General features: G+C 38.1%; 1 protein-coding gene across 4 annotated transcripts in view; it reads left to right on the top strand.

Annotated features, from left to right (window-relative positions):
- The first annotated feature begins 1,280 nt into the window (after positions 1-1,280).
- fli1 (Fli-1 proto-oncogene, ETS transcription factor) overlaps positions 1,281-15,251 on the top strand; it is a 32,261-nt gene continuing 18,290 nt past the window's right edge. The window contains exons 1-4 of one of the 4 annotated variants that reach the window (XM_058080199.2): positions 1,281-1,484; positions 9,245-9,456; positions 11,221-11,372; positions 12,173-12,376. In XM_058080199.2, the coding sequence (XP_057936182.1) occupies positions 1,467-1,484; positions 9,245-9,456; positions 11,221-11,372; positions 12,173-12,376 (586 nt within the window). In that variant the 5' untranslated portion in view covers positions 1,281-1,466. Of the gene's footprint in view, positions 1,485-1,506; positions 1,824-9,244; positions 9,457-11,217; positions 11,373-12,172; positions 12,377-15,251 lie in introns of those variants that run through there. The other 3 variants (XM_058080198.2, XM_058080200.2, XM_058080201.2) reach the window with 3 other exon arrangements.

Genomic DNA, 15,251 nt, shown 5'->3' with positions numbered 1-15,251 from the left:
ATTCTTTTTCGAATACACGGAGAATGGTATTGAGAATGTTTTTTCTGTTTTCGCATAGAATTTATTTTTCATGCAGAACTCCATAGAGAAGATGAGAAAAAGGATGGTTATCATGGTGAAATCTGTAGAGAAAATTAATCTTTTCCTATGTCGACAAAATGCATTTAATGCAAAGAGAAAATTTATGTTTTTCATGCAGAACCCCATAGAGGAAGTGGGTGGTTCTCATGTGGAATGCTGTCGAAAAAAGAAATCAAGTTTTTCTATGTACAAAATGCATACTTTGAATTTTTCACATAGAACTATAAAGTCCAAAAATGTCAATATTTTTGGATGCAATTCCACAGAGGACATATTACATTTTTCATGTAGACCTTTCAGAGAAAAACTGCAATATTTTATACGGAACTCCACTCCAGAAAATTCACAAGAAAAAGTCGATTTTCGTGATTTTTTTTTTTTCCGGGGGGACGGCTCCGTACAGAAAGTTGATGTATTTTGTGTCAACAAAAATGTTGACACAAATGTTATTTTTCCAGGCATACCTCCATGTAGAACTCCATAGAGAAAGTGTTCAAACAGAACTTTCATGTTTTTCATTCCATCGTGTTTTCATTGTAACTGAAATGGAAGCAATTTTAAAGGGAAGACAGGATAAAAAAAAGTTGGGAGTAGAGCTGCTGGACTCTGACGGGGGGATTGTGTGTGTGTGTGGGGGGGGGGGGTACCACAGAAAAGCTATAATAAAAAATATGAATAATCCCAATAGACGGTGTAGTTCCCGCTGGTCCTGCTGCACATGTGCAGAACAGACTTCTTGTGTTTTGGGTTCTGAATGGTTGAATATAATTTATGCCATCTTTTAGGAAAGTCTTCACCTTGACGTGGAGGCTTGTAAGGGCAAGACATATTGCAACAAGTAGTGCTTATATAGATTTGTCATCTTTGCAGGATTTATTGCACCTTTTTTATCATGCTGGTTGTAAAAAAAAATAGACGGGAAAATATCATTTTGGATGTTAAAATGATATGAATGTCGGTCATCCATATTCAATTATTTCTGGGAAGGCAAAAAAAAAATCACACAAGAGTTTTTTTCCACAGTAGGCTGTCATCCTGTAAATATTTCCCAGCTTAAAAAAAAACAACGAAGTGGACGCTCAATTGTTTTGCCTGCTTATCTCCTCAGGACAGTATCCTGCTTGCTTTTTCTTTTCTTTCTTTTTTTTTTTTTTTGAAGGCAGGGCTTTGGGTGACACACAGCTTCCTTCTCTGCAGCAGCAGCAGCAGCAGCAGCAGTGGAGGAGGTGGTGGAGGTGGCGGTGACTTCACTTCCCAAATTTAGGAGGAAAGAAAAAAAAAAGTGTGTCTTTCTCTGTGCCGCACATACCAGGACTGGAGCTGGAATTAATTCAGGAGCGTGTCATGTTTGGGATACCGTCGGAGTCCACTGAAAGTTGCGCAAAATGGACGGAACTATTAAGGTAAGGGTGGAGAATGGGGTGTAAAAGAGGATTGTAGGGGGGACCGCTTCTTTTTTCCCCGCAAAGTTGCGCCTCCTTTTTTTCCCCCTCTCAGTCGGAATGTGAGCTCCACACTGAGGACCTTTTTCTCTCGCTTTTCCTTCAAACCATCCCCCCTTCTTCTTCTTCTTCTTTTTTTTTTTAAATAATTATAATTTCCACCCTAAGCTGCTGCGAGGATGTGCATGGAAGCCTGAGTCACACTTTGGATTTCCAAGGGGGAGCGAGCGCTCATTTTACGCACGTCTGGAGAGGCTTTTTCTAAACAACACGTCTGTTTTCTTGAAGCTTTTCATGTAGGTATGACTTCTTTTTCACTTTTAAAAGCGTCTTCTTAACGGAGTGGATGGAACTGCGCAACCCGGTCCACCTCCCTCAAAAAAAAAAAAAAGGAGCTTGTCATTGAGTCTGAAGAAAGTGATGGTTGGGGGATTTATTTCATTTTAAAGCTGTTATTTGGCAACCTGCAAAACTTGCAACACTTTAAAACCACACGACGGTTTTTTTTTGTACTTACACAACTATTTTGTGCAATTGGTGTGATTGCTATACAGCGCTGGGTTGTATTAACATGAGCTACTGCACCCCCTTGTGCACTTCTAGACATTCCAGATGCTCCAGATGTTTGAATGGCAAGTCCCTCTTGGTTCCCAACAAGTGTCAGCTCCCAAAAATGCAGCATTTTGGAGGGGACAGTTCAAGTATAGTGGTCTTTGTGGCGGCTGGGTGTGGTTGTTGACGGAGTGTAAACGTTGGCGGCACACAAAAAAAATAACAAAGTCTGCATTTGTGCATCTGTGATTATTTTGTCATTTTGGCTTGTTGGTGGATGGGATGCAAAAAAATAAGCAAAAAAAAAAAAAAAAGGACGCAACTTAAAGAAAGAAGGCACTCTGGAGAGCATGAGAGCTTCCTGTTCGACACAATCTTTTCCTGACAGGTTTCCTACGTAAAACAAAAGACAGGAACACGCGCACCCCCTCCCATTCCTGTGCTTTTCCACATCCACGTGCAGTCTCCATGTGGCTTCGTGATGCATTCAAGGAGCGATGGCTGATGTAAACAACCGCGGCAGGTGTTGTGTGAATCAGCATGGTGTTGGCTAAAGTGCGTCACATGACGGTGGAAGCTGGGATGTCAAACTTTTCTGTGAGCATCCATCACATTAGATGTGATTTGTCGGAATCAGAGAATCAGAAAATGGGACACATTGTGTCATAGTAAAGTGGTGAAAACACACCTGTCCTGGCTGGTCAGTACAATATGGCTGATGATTCCACATATACTGTACGTGTTGGCACGTGGGTCATTTAAGTAGAAAGTACTTTTGTGGATGTGATGATGACCGCAGAGCTTTCTGTGACATAGGAAAGTAGTAATAATATATCTCTGTCCCGGCTGCTCAGTACAACATGGCTGAAAGCTAGGTGTATTTGGTCATTATTGGGTTGGGGTTTGTTTTGCTTATTTTTATACTTGTATTACAGTTGAAGAATGTATGTTTATATGACATATACAGTATGTATATATGTATATATACGTATATCCACCTTTTAGCCATATATCCATCACTTTTATTCAAAGCCATACATGTGTTAAAAATATATATGTATACATATATGCATATGTATATATAAATATATATATTACATATATATATATACATATATGTAATATATAATACAGATATACATATATACACACACACATATATATGTGTATATATATATATATGTGTGTGTGCGCATATATGCATATATGCATAGATGTGTGTAAATATATATATATATATATATATATATATATATATATATATATGTGTGTGTGTGTGTGTATATATATATATACACACACACACATACATATTAATTACATATATTATTGTGTGTCCTCAAAGTCCAGGACTTTTCACTTTTAACGGTGGCTAACTTCTTTTTACACTTTTTATGGTGGTTCAGGAAAGTAAAAAAAAACAAAAAAAATAATGCATGATGCGTTTATACGAGCCAACTAGCCCTACATGCTAGGTGACCATTGCATGTCAAAGTTTTCAGTACTTTGAATACTGACAGTGGTTAACTTATTATTACACTTGCATTACAGTGGTAATACACATGCTAATACACATACATTTATGCTTTTGACATTTAATATTAACATTGCTTCACATTTTTCACCTTCGTAAAAGTTCATAATGTGACATTAAAATGGCTGTAGAGATACTGGAGGTTTGATTGCAGTTTGGGGGGGGGCACAGTTTGACCCTGGAACAGATCATTTCAACCTCAGTGACTTCTAACGGGAGAGCTTCCACTGTCCAGCATGCTATATTATACATTTAACGGTACAGTGGTTAGGTGGTACCTTAAACCTACCCCCCCATTGTGTTTAATATTGTAATGGGTTAAATCGGGGGGGTCGATATTGTTATCATTCATTCCTAAACAATGTATGCTATAATTCCTATGAAATTATTATTAATTTCTTATTTATTTTTGCTCATGTATCTGTGACCTATAGTGAGAAACAAAACAATGCAATGCTCTTCCACTAGAGGGCAGATGGCACATAATTAACCTGATTTGCATGTTGCCAGTCCCTAATGAAGTAATTATGAGGTATTTGAGTGTAGATTGGACCTTAAGGGACACGAGTGGACTCGGTTAATGCACTTTGATGCGTTATCGTGACGATGCTTTAAGATAGTAGCAGGGACATGTGTGCACAAACGTGGCGTTTGGGTGCATCTTGACTTTTCCAGGTTTTGAGACAGACTGATGCCTTCACTGGCAGCACGTTTGTGTTCCTCGCAGATACGACGAGAGAAAACACAGCAGATTCCTCCTCTCCTATTTTTAAACGCCCTCCATCTTGATGGGCACACACCACCTGCCAATCATGGTTAACATATGACAGGCCACATGATGCGTCTCGCGGACCACGACTCCTAACAGTCATCACGGCCTGGCGGCGAGGCCTTATCGGGTCGAGGCTGGACGTCCCCCTCGCTCGGCCCGCGCTTTTATCGTGCTGGCGCTGGCTGGTGTGCGCCTCTTAGATAGTGGCTAATACTGACTGTACGATGGATCCACCGATCAAATCCCTGGAAAATCTAATTCTGGGGAGGGAGGTTCAATGTTGGAGAGGGGGTTTAGCTTTTATATGCTTGTTTACAAAACCTACGGGGGAGCTTTTTATTCCATAGCCCACTTCAAAAATATGGTACGCCTGGCTTCGTATGGCAGCTCTTTGACGACAAGTGATGAAAACATGAATATGATTACTGCTATGTATTTCAGGGGTGTTCAAAGTGCAGTCTGAGGGCCGGTTGAGAAACGCTCCAAAGTCTAAAAATAATAATTTATCAAGAAAAAAAACGAATGGATAAATCAGGAGTAATTACATAGAATAAAATCAAAATATTATGAGAAAAATGTTGAAATGTAAAAATAAAATAATGTATCAATTCAGTAGCATAAAGATAAATATTAAAGATAAAAATATCAAGTCATCATATGATGAGTTGAAATGTGTAATTTTGGGGGAAATTACTTTGTGGAAAAAGTTTAAATATTTTTATATAATATAATATATATATGAAATATAATATAAATATAATATGAAAATATTATAAAACATTAAAGCCATAATTAGATAATAATTAAGAAAACATTTTTAAAAATGCAAAAATAGAAAAAAACTACTAGAATTACTTTATATTTTCAAAGAATAAAAGTCAAAATATTAAAGGAAAAAATATTTTAAAAAGAAAAATCTCTTTGAGCATAAACTCATAATATGAGGAAAATTTTGATATTTCAGTAGCGGAGAGTATTAAAGAAAAAACTGTTATTTGTTAAGTGGTAATATGAGAAAAACAAAATACATTTGTAGTTTTTGTGAAATTCAGTTGAAGAAAAAGTTGCAATATGAGATGATTTTAACCATTAAAAATAATAGATTATTTATTGAGGAATCTTAAATATTTGGAAAATTACAAAAAAATCCTCTCTGTTACAAAGCAGATATGCAGCTTGGACACCCCGACCGTATTTGAACTAGCTATCAAAGTTTGTGGTGTGAACTGTATGTTTTTAAAAGGCCAGTTGGTGCAGATTATTCCTTTCGATGAACGCCAATCCATTCCCCTCGCAAACATATGTGGCACTTCGGAATGATAGAAATAAATAATTCCTTTGAGGATTAGACACGTCTCAGTCGTGCGTCGTGCCATCAAGCCTATCAGATCCAGATGTGTTTCAGAATCCCGAGTCAAAAGCACAGACACGGATGACGGCAGTGACTATACTTAATATTCCCAGCTTATTCCTCTCCAGACTTTTGGCTCGGCGACGGTTGTCACATCTCGGGGATGTTGACATGTTAGAATCCGATGATAGCGTGTAATATCTCATCCGGTGGAGAGTTTTGGCTGTTGTTTTCTTTAATAAAGTTACATTGCTGAGACACAGCAGAAAGGTCAGCGTTACCGTGACCCCACCCGCCCCCGCCTCCTGTCTCGCTTCACCCAGACGAGACACCACAGGGCCAGACAGACAGAAGTACAGGAGAGATGAACATTGATGGCTTCATCAATCTGAGGGTTCGGGTTAGGGTGGACGCTGACAGCAACGTAAGCAAATCAGATTGTGTTTACTCACTCCACTGTGAGCGTGATTGAAGTCATCTAACGTCAACAGGAAGCTACAGTAGCTGAAGGGGGCTGTTTAGTCAAACGACTCAGGATGCCAGACTTTGATATGACCCATAACTGCACGTAATTACAGTAAAAAAAAAAACAGTTAAAAAGGTCCCCAGGAGAGGGAATATTTGACATCACAAGTTTGTGTGTAGTTTAAAAATGAGGTCTTATCGCAGTCATCACCTGCCAGTCTTTATGTTTGCCGTCTTGGCCCAGAGAGTGTTGAGAAGATTGATGTCATTCTCATGTCTTGGCAGGAAATGGCGGAGGTGAACATCTGCCTGCCAGCCTCCAAAGCGCACTAACTTCCTTGTTGTATCTTGTTTTAATTTCTTAATATAGAGGCTGGAAATTGTGGTTTTGGGTTTTTGTTTTTATTAAAAGCTATGGTATGCATCGTATATATATATATATGGGACTAGTCTGTCACTCAAGAAAGCACAGACCTCTGTTCAGGCAGAGTGTAAAGCTAACTCATTTGTGTTGTCTGTGTTAACAAAGTTTTACCCCTTACTGACTTGACTTTCTAACACAGCTCAATGTAGCACGGCAAAACACCCGTTGTAAATTTTAAGTTTTTAAGTTAAGCCCAATTGCCACCAAATTGGGTATGCACCTTTGGTGTACCTAAGAAAATGTAAACTCATAATAATATGAGGAAAATTTTGATATTTAAGTAGCGGAGAGTTGGAAATATTAAAGAAAAAAAATGTTATTTCTTAAGTGGTAATATGGGAAAAACAAAATAAAGTTGTAGTTTATGTGAAATTCAGTTGAAGAAAAAGTTGCAATATGAGAATAATACATTTTTAACCATTAAAAATAATAAGATTATTTATTGAGGAAGCTTAAATATTTGGAAAATTACAAAAAAAAAATCCTCTCTGTTACAAAGCAGATATGCAGTTTGGACAGCCCGGCCGTATTTGAACTTGCTATCAAAGTTTGTGGTGTGAACTGTATGTTTTTAAAAGGCCAGTTGGTGCAGATTATTTCTTTCGATGAACGCCAATCCGCTCCCCTCGCAAACATATGTGGCACTTCGGAATGATAGAAATAAATAATAAATAAATATATATAATATAATATATGTGTGTAAAATTTGAGCAACATTGGACAAAAAACATGGCCACTACAAAGGGCACCATTAACATCATTTACAGTCATGTGAATAAATCTGGGGTACACAATGAGATAACGTCACCCCTCGTTTATCAGGGTTAATTGGTTCCACACCTGATGGCAATCAGGAAACTTCCGTGAAGCAGGATTAATGTTTCTAGAAATCATAGAAAGTCTGTTTATTATTGTCTGTTTTTTTAAATCATTATTAGAGCCCCCTAGACATAAAATAACACCCCTTTAGACTCCTATTATTTTTTGTTTACAAAATACTGTTCATACCAATCCAGCTAGTTAGGTGTTATTATTTGTTTTAAACTTGTAGTGTTACAGAGGGAGTCAGGAAGAAAAACAAAGAAGGCAAAAACTTACCACTTCCACACAGAATGGGAGGAGACCTTCATTCACTCTATCGTATCGGACATGCTGACCAGTCCAGGGTGGAACCTGCCTCTGAGCCAAAAGTCAGCTGGGATAGGCTCAAGCTTGCTCCTGCGACCCTAGTGAGGACAAGCGGTAGAAAGAATAGATGAGCGGACGACATGCAGGAGTCAGGAGCATTTTTGGCAGCACATTTTAAAATGCATTTCCAAGAGAGCCATAACATATGACTTGTCCTTCAATATTTTTTGACCATTTTTTAAAAATAGAGCGAGGGATGACTGAACTGCGTTGGTTATTCTATAGTATCAGAATCAGAATCAGAATCGTCACTATTGTCATTGTATTACATACAACAAACTTTGAGTGCAACTACATGGTGCATTTTGTAGAAAGTAAAAAGTAAAAAATAAGGAAAAAAATTAAAATTGGTAATGGTTTAATTTCATTTGAACATGTATCAGATTACTATTGAGTGCATCCCATAATCAGTTCACAGTTCCACATGTCCAAAAGGAGTAGGAAGAAGCAAAGCTTATTAAATCCTACCCCTCCATCTGGTACTTTTACAATCAGTAACTGTTACATTTGTTCACTTCCTGCTTTCCTAATATAACTTAAGTATTTTTAAAATAATTTTAATTTTAATTTTAATTTTAATTTTAATTTTAATTTTAATTTTAATTTTAATTTTAATTTTAATTTTAATTTTAATTTTTATTTTTTTGTCACGTACCGAAGTAAGAAGTGATATGACCATACAATGACATTATGTGTACCATAGTAACTGTCAATATAGTGATATATATAGCACATCATGACTGGTTCAAGACTCTTCATCCTTGTATTTAGCAAACATCAACTGCTTGTATTGTTTCTTGAATTGGCTCATCGTTGTGCATTGTTTGAGGTCCTTACTCAATCCATTCCATAGTTTGATTCCACATACTGAAATGCTATGGCTTTTTAACATAGTCCTAGCATATAAGTGTTTAAAAATTTACTTCTTCCCTGTGATCATATTTCTCCTCTCTTGTAGAGAAGTATTGGATGACATTTTTAGGTAATTGGTTATTTTTACTTTTAAAATTAAAATAAAATAAGGAATAAGAATATATATATAAAAAGTGACAGGTGCTGTTCAGAAAAAAATGTAAATATATGTACATCAAAAACAATAACCTATACTTTAAACAAAATGCGGAATAGCAGTAAACAAAAGGTCTGCACATCATTAGTAGCAGGTTCCATTGACGCCAGTCACGTATTTGACTCAATAGGGTAATAGTATATGTCTAACTATGACCGCAGTGAAAAAATGTCATTAAAAAGTTAGGCCACAGTAACCTACAACTCTTGCAAAGTGCTTCAAATGCTCCTTGTCTTAATTCTCTAACAACTACGTAACTCATCACTAACCCTTGTAAAAGCCATGTTCATGACTCAGCATCACTACGCCCTGCCTGTTTGAGCGAAGAAAGACAAACGCCACATGTCCCTTTCCTGCTCTTTTCAGGAGGCACTATCAGTGGTGAGTGAAGACCAGTCCTTATTTGAGCCTCCGTACGCCGCCGCTGCCCCTCTCCCCAAGACAGACATGACTGCATCTGGCGCGCAGGACTACGGCCAGACTCACAAAATCAACCCATTACCCCCACAGCAGGAGTGGATCAACCAGCCAGTGCGGGTCAACGTCAAGAGAGAATATGAGCATATGAATGGATCCAGGTAAGAAACAGAGGACTGTGTGTGCCCAGGTTGGAGGATGGTTACAAGGAAAGCTACTATTTGAAGAAATTGGATACTCGTGCCACATGCCATGGTCAAAGACCATAAATTATGTCATCATGCCAATACTGTCCTCAATATACTTTCACACTTCCTGATATTCTAGCAACGTGTGAAATCCAGCAGTGTCCAAAAATAAGTTGATTTGACACAGAACAACATGGCCGACGTGCCTCACTGAAAAAGCGATATGTCACCAGGAAAACGTTTCGAGTCTTCAAAGGGACGTCAAGCAATGCCTTGAAGTAGCTGTTTTCTATGATTTGCAGTGTACAGTGGATCCCTGCCCAATCCTGATTCAGCGTTCAAGGCCTTTAAATTTTAGAGATTTTGTTTTGAAAACATATTTTATTTTTATCCTCCCAAAAATCTCCATAAATCATCATCATTTCTAAGTACTGTATGTGATAATAGCGTATTTTCTGGACTATAAGTCGCTCTGGAGTATAAGTCGCACAAGGCCAAAAATGCATAATTAGGTAGAAAAAACATACATAAGTCGCACTGGAGTATAAGTCGCATTTTTTGCGGGTAATTTATTTTCCAAACTACTTGACCAAAACAGACATTACGTCCACATGGAAGGCAAGTTCTAACAATAAAAGAATAGAGAACAGGCTGAATAGATGTAAGATATGCTAACACAATGCTTACAATGCTAACGCTGTTAGTTTTACACATTTATGACTTGATAAATGATGACACTGATAAAATATTTCATATTTTCTTCAACGATACTTGAATACACCGTAGTTGCGTGCTGTGGCTGGCTACAACATGACTCAGATTCCCTCTGTTTATTGATGAGCTTACATTATATTTAATAAGTGTGGTTGAGGCATATTTAGAGTTCAAACCTGGATTGTACCACAATGGAAGATTTGAGGGTTGTAAAATATTGCACGATTAAAAAAATAATTATAGGCCTAAGTAATAACCTATTGAGTGTTATTGACCTGTCGCAATATTTTAGGAACCTTATACAATTTATGATTGGAACGTAGCTCTCTGGTCATGATTCTTGCCAGTCTTGAATGCAGTTATGAAAAGTATGAAAATTAATTCTGTTAAAAGTTTGGGCTTCCTTTAGCCCCCTGCTTTCATTTCAATCCTGAATCTTTATAATAACAATAATGATAATAATAATGTATAAAATATATATTAATCATATAATATATTATTAATACATTATATATTAACCAATGAATATATTATATATAATATAAATATATATAATTATATTATTAATATATAAAATATATATTAATAATATATTATATTATAATTTATTATTATTATTATTATTAGTAGTAGTAGTAGTAGTAGTAGTAGTAGCAGCAGTAGAAGTAGTAGTAGTAGTTTGGGCTTCCTTATCCTTTATTAATAATAATAATGATAATAATATATTGACATTAATATTAATATAAAATAATAATAAAACAATAGTATATTAATAATTTATTATATTATAATATATTATTATTATGATGTTAAGTATTATTATTATTATGTTAAGTGCTCTGACAACATAGCATTTCGTCTATGTACTGTTTATAGGACAAGGGTGGGCCTCAGACATTTTTTATATTTTCAAGTGGGCCCTGAGTTGGTAAAGTTTGGGAAGCCCTGCTCTACTGTATTTCCTTTCACTGGACATTTTGAACTGTCATTTGTCTTCAATGTGTTTTTTTTTTCCTTCAGCAGGGAGTCTCCGGTGGACTGCAGCGTGGGTAAATGCAATAAGCTGGTAGGGAGCAACGAGACGTCCCAGATGAACTACGGAAACTACATGGACGAGAAGAACGCCCCTCCCCCCAACATGACCACCAATGAGCGAAGAGTCATCGTACCGGCCGGTGAGCAAAAATGTTTATGTACGTACATAACTGGGGCGGAGAAGCAGTGCGGATATGATATACAGGAGCAATGAATCTTAGTGTTTACTTCTGTAGTGCTTCTGTTTTGATAGAAGGTTGCCAGTGCCGCCCTTATTTTTATTCAACCGAGTGCCAACGTTTCATCTCTCCCTCGAGAGTATGGCTGAGCGTGCACAAGTACAAGTATGCGTTGGGTCTGCCAGAGCTATATTTTGTTTTAACAGCTATGGTTAATCATTAAATACGCGTCATGTAGCTTACAGCGGAGTTCATTTGCAACCAAGAGAGACGCTATTCCCCCAAAAAACAATCACAAGAAATGTAGCAAATGAAGTCCGAAGAGTGAAGTTGATTGGAAACTGATGCAAGTGCACACTAGTCTAATGACATTAAACAGCGGCTGCACCTTGACTGCTTTGGTTCTGGATTCCAGATTGTCTGAGCAGCCTATTAAACATTACGGCACTACGGTGTGTTAAGTAAGTCTCTCCAGATGGAACTTTATGTAAGAAATGTTGTAGCTTTCAAAATGAAAACTCCTCCTGTCCAAGTCTACTTCACCTGATACATTATACTATCCCGCCGAGGTTTGAGGAGGACGAAGAATTATTTATAACAAATAACCGAGCCACGTCCACGCCTGATCAATCATTCTGTTTCCAACTTGTTCACTTTTTCCACAAGAGACTCTCAACTCTCCTTCCATCGCTCTGAGGCACAAGGCGGGCTCCACTTTTATATCTGCAGGCGATCAATGTCTTCTGTCTTCTGTTCTGTAGATCCTTCATTGTGGTCCCAGGACCACGTGCGCCAGTGGCTGGAGTGGGCCATCAAGGAGTACGGCTTGTTGGAGATCGACACGTCCCTGTTTCAGAACACGGACGGCAAGGAGTTGTGCAAGATGAGCAAGGACGACTTCCTTCGGCTCACCACCATGTACAACGCCGAGGTTCTTCTCTCTCATCTTAATTACCTCAGGGAAAGTAAGTGCGCTCTCCACAAATGGTCAAGCTAACTTATCCTAGATCAGTTGAAGAATGGTTCTTTTTCCCAGATAGAATTATCAAACGATCCATTGAAACTGCTGATAGAAAGGGAAAGTTTTGAGAAAGTTCATTTATTTAAACTTCAAAGATGGAGTGTTAATTGGAAGCAGGCCATAAATTAGAGAGAATACTACTTCGGAATTTTAACTTGGTCATTAATTAACAACTACTACTATCATTACAACACAGCAGCAACAGAACCAATGTTGCAGGAGCAGTAAAGCACAAACTGCTCACTAATATGGCTGATATGTTCATTGTAAACAACAGTACACCAACAGTACATCGCACATGGGATTCAAACCAGCAGCTCGGTATCATAAGTGGCATTTTAAAGCACATGCAGAGATAAATAAACCTGCCGGATGCTTCATCTTGCGGAAGGACTAACAAAAGTACATCAGGAGATTGAGTAATAGGAGTTAATAAGAGTGACGTCCGTGAATTCCCCCATCACGGTTTATAAAAATGATATATGGATCGTTGCTGTTTCATGGTTAAATATGGCAGCACATAATACAAATATAAAGCATTCAGAAGTCCCATTCCAAGACGTTGTGATATGTAGTATTCTACACTGGTCACCAGGTGTCAGTAATGGCACAATTACAATAGCCGGAGAAAGTACTGTCAAGAAAACAACAACAACAAAGAACTCCGCCAATGCTATGTTAGTCTATATGCCTTATTCATGTCAAATGTTTAAATTCCTCTTATTAATATGTACTATATTGGTGTAAAGGTGACTATAGGGTTGTTATTTTGTCTCGAGAGGGCTCTAACGTCAAAACCCCTATTGAGAAGTCAACAGTGTTTCTATCATTTAACTACAAAACTATTCAATTTATAAAACTAATATCAAAATACATTATATAGGAATCCTACAATGTGGCAATGCACTTATTACGGCTAGGTTTGGAATCAAACAAACCTCAATAAACGAGAGATTACTGTATTACCGTATTCGCTTTCGTAGGCGATCATTTTGTAGGTGATCATGGGAGACTTTGCAGTTAAATAAATAGAGGCGTTGATTGGAGCATTTACAGTACTTAATCTTTGTCAGGGCTGGGCAAAATTTTTGACTCGTGGGCCGCATTGGTTTAACAAAATTGACAGGGGGGGGGCAGAGTACATATTTTACACATAACTGTCCACCTGGAATTATTGTATCTGTAAAAGTGTCATACAATCTGCTATATGTGCCCTTTGAGATCATTCCTTTGATGTAAAGTGCATTATAAATTTAATTTAATTTAATTTAATTTAATTTAATTTAATTTAATTTAATTTAATTTAATTTAATTTAATTTAATTTAATTTAATTTAATTTAATTTACAATTATTATGTGCTATGTCCCTTTTTTCAGGAGCACTTTGTAAACAACAGACCACATCAAATAATATAATAATAATATTGATAAAACAGCTACTCAAACCATCAAAAGGTTGGCTCAAGCCATGATGCCAGGTTGTATGTTAAGTTTAAATGAAATACTTTGGAAAGAACAGGCGAGCCGTATTCAAACACTTGGCGGGCCGGATGTGGCCCCCGGGCTGTAGTTTGCCCACCCCTGCTCTATGTAAATGTGTGATATATCATGCTAGCTCGATAACGTTGGTAGAATCTGTGTTGATTTGACAAGAAGTGGATAAGAAAAGCACCAAATGTCCTGCTACTATGTTTATGTCAACCTGGCCAGTGTTGACATGGATGCTAGCGTCGACTCGGAAACTTTCTTATCCGCCGTGATGGCTTCCAGTCCTCAGCAAAGTGGTCCACCCGCTACATGTCTCGCTACACTTCACTGTGCTGTATTCCACATGGTCCTAAGAAACAGGTCCAGGTGCATTGCCTGGGGAAGCATGCTAGGCCAGTGTGTCCAGGCAACTAAATTTGAGCTTATTACCTTTGAAGAGGCTCTCGATGGAATCCCGCTTCATATGTTTCAGCTGGGAACGCAAAGCAATTTGCTGAGGCCGTATGCAAATGCTTTTCAAATAAAAAACATACCATCTGGAGAGGATAATATTTTTTTAAGTCACAGTGATTATCACAGAGACCTGTTGCGCCTATTAATGAATATTTTGCATTCTCCAGTTTAAAAACAACTTTAAGAGCTTCTTTTAACATCACAAAACCACGCTGGGTGGAGTGATTGATGCCGCCACTAAATTTAACATAACTCCCAAAATGTTGTGATGGGCCTCAGCGTGATGTAATGGGAACTGTGCTTTAGTGGGTGTCAACAGTTTTTCCCCCGTGCACGTTGTCAGGGCAGAGAGGGATGCTTGTCAGGAGTATAACAGCCTCATTGTGCAACGCGGCAGCGGCTGGATCTGTCTGACCGCCACTCGGCACAGCACTTTTCATTATGGCTGCCGGCTGCACGACTTAGCCGCGGCTTAAGCGTGCTGTATCGTGACTTTGCCCGTTGCTGCCCCTCTTATTCATTATTTAGACCTTGTGTGCGCTGTGGAATCTTCTCCGCTTGCCCGGTTAAAATTGCTTTGGATCCCTTCCCGACAAACAAAAGCAATGAATTCTCCCTTCCCGTGCTTGGACTGCCTTGCTTCGGAGCAGCTGTCTGGGAAGCACACAGAATATTACTGACGCTAGGAAGCCTACGGGCCATTAGGAACTCACATTGAAATGCCTAAAAGAGGCAGACTTCGCGTGGACCCAGCAGGGACAATGATTTGGTAACTAAATCCGTTTCTTCGTCTCCTCCTTTGGAGCAATCATAGTGGGACGTCCAGAGCAAAAAAAAAAAAAAAAGACCTCTGGATTCACTCATGAATGCTGGAGGCA

Source organism: Doryrhamphus excisus, linkage group LG8 (assembly GCF_037039965.1).
Source record: "Doryrhamphus excisus strain RoL-2023G ecotype Guam linkage group LG8, RoL_Dexc_Guam_v1.1, whole genome shotgun sequence".
NCBI classification, from domain to species: Eukaryota; Metazoa; Chordata; class Actinopteri; order Syngnathiformes; family Syngnathidae; genus Doryrhamphus; species Doryrhamphus excisus.
This window is presented reverse-complemented; position numbering and strand designations above follow the sequence as displayed.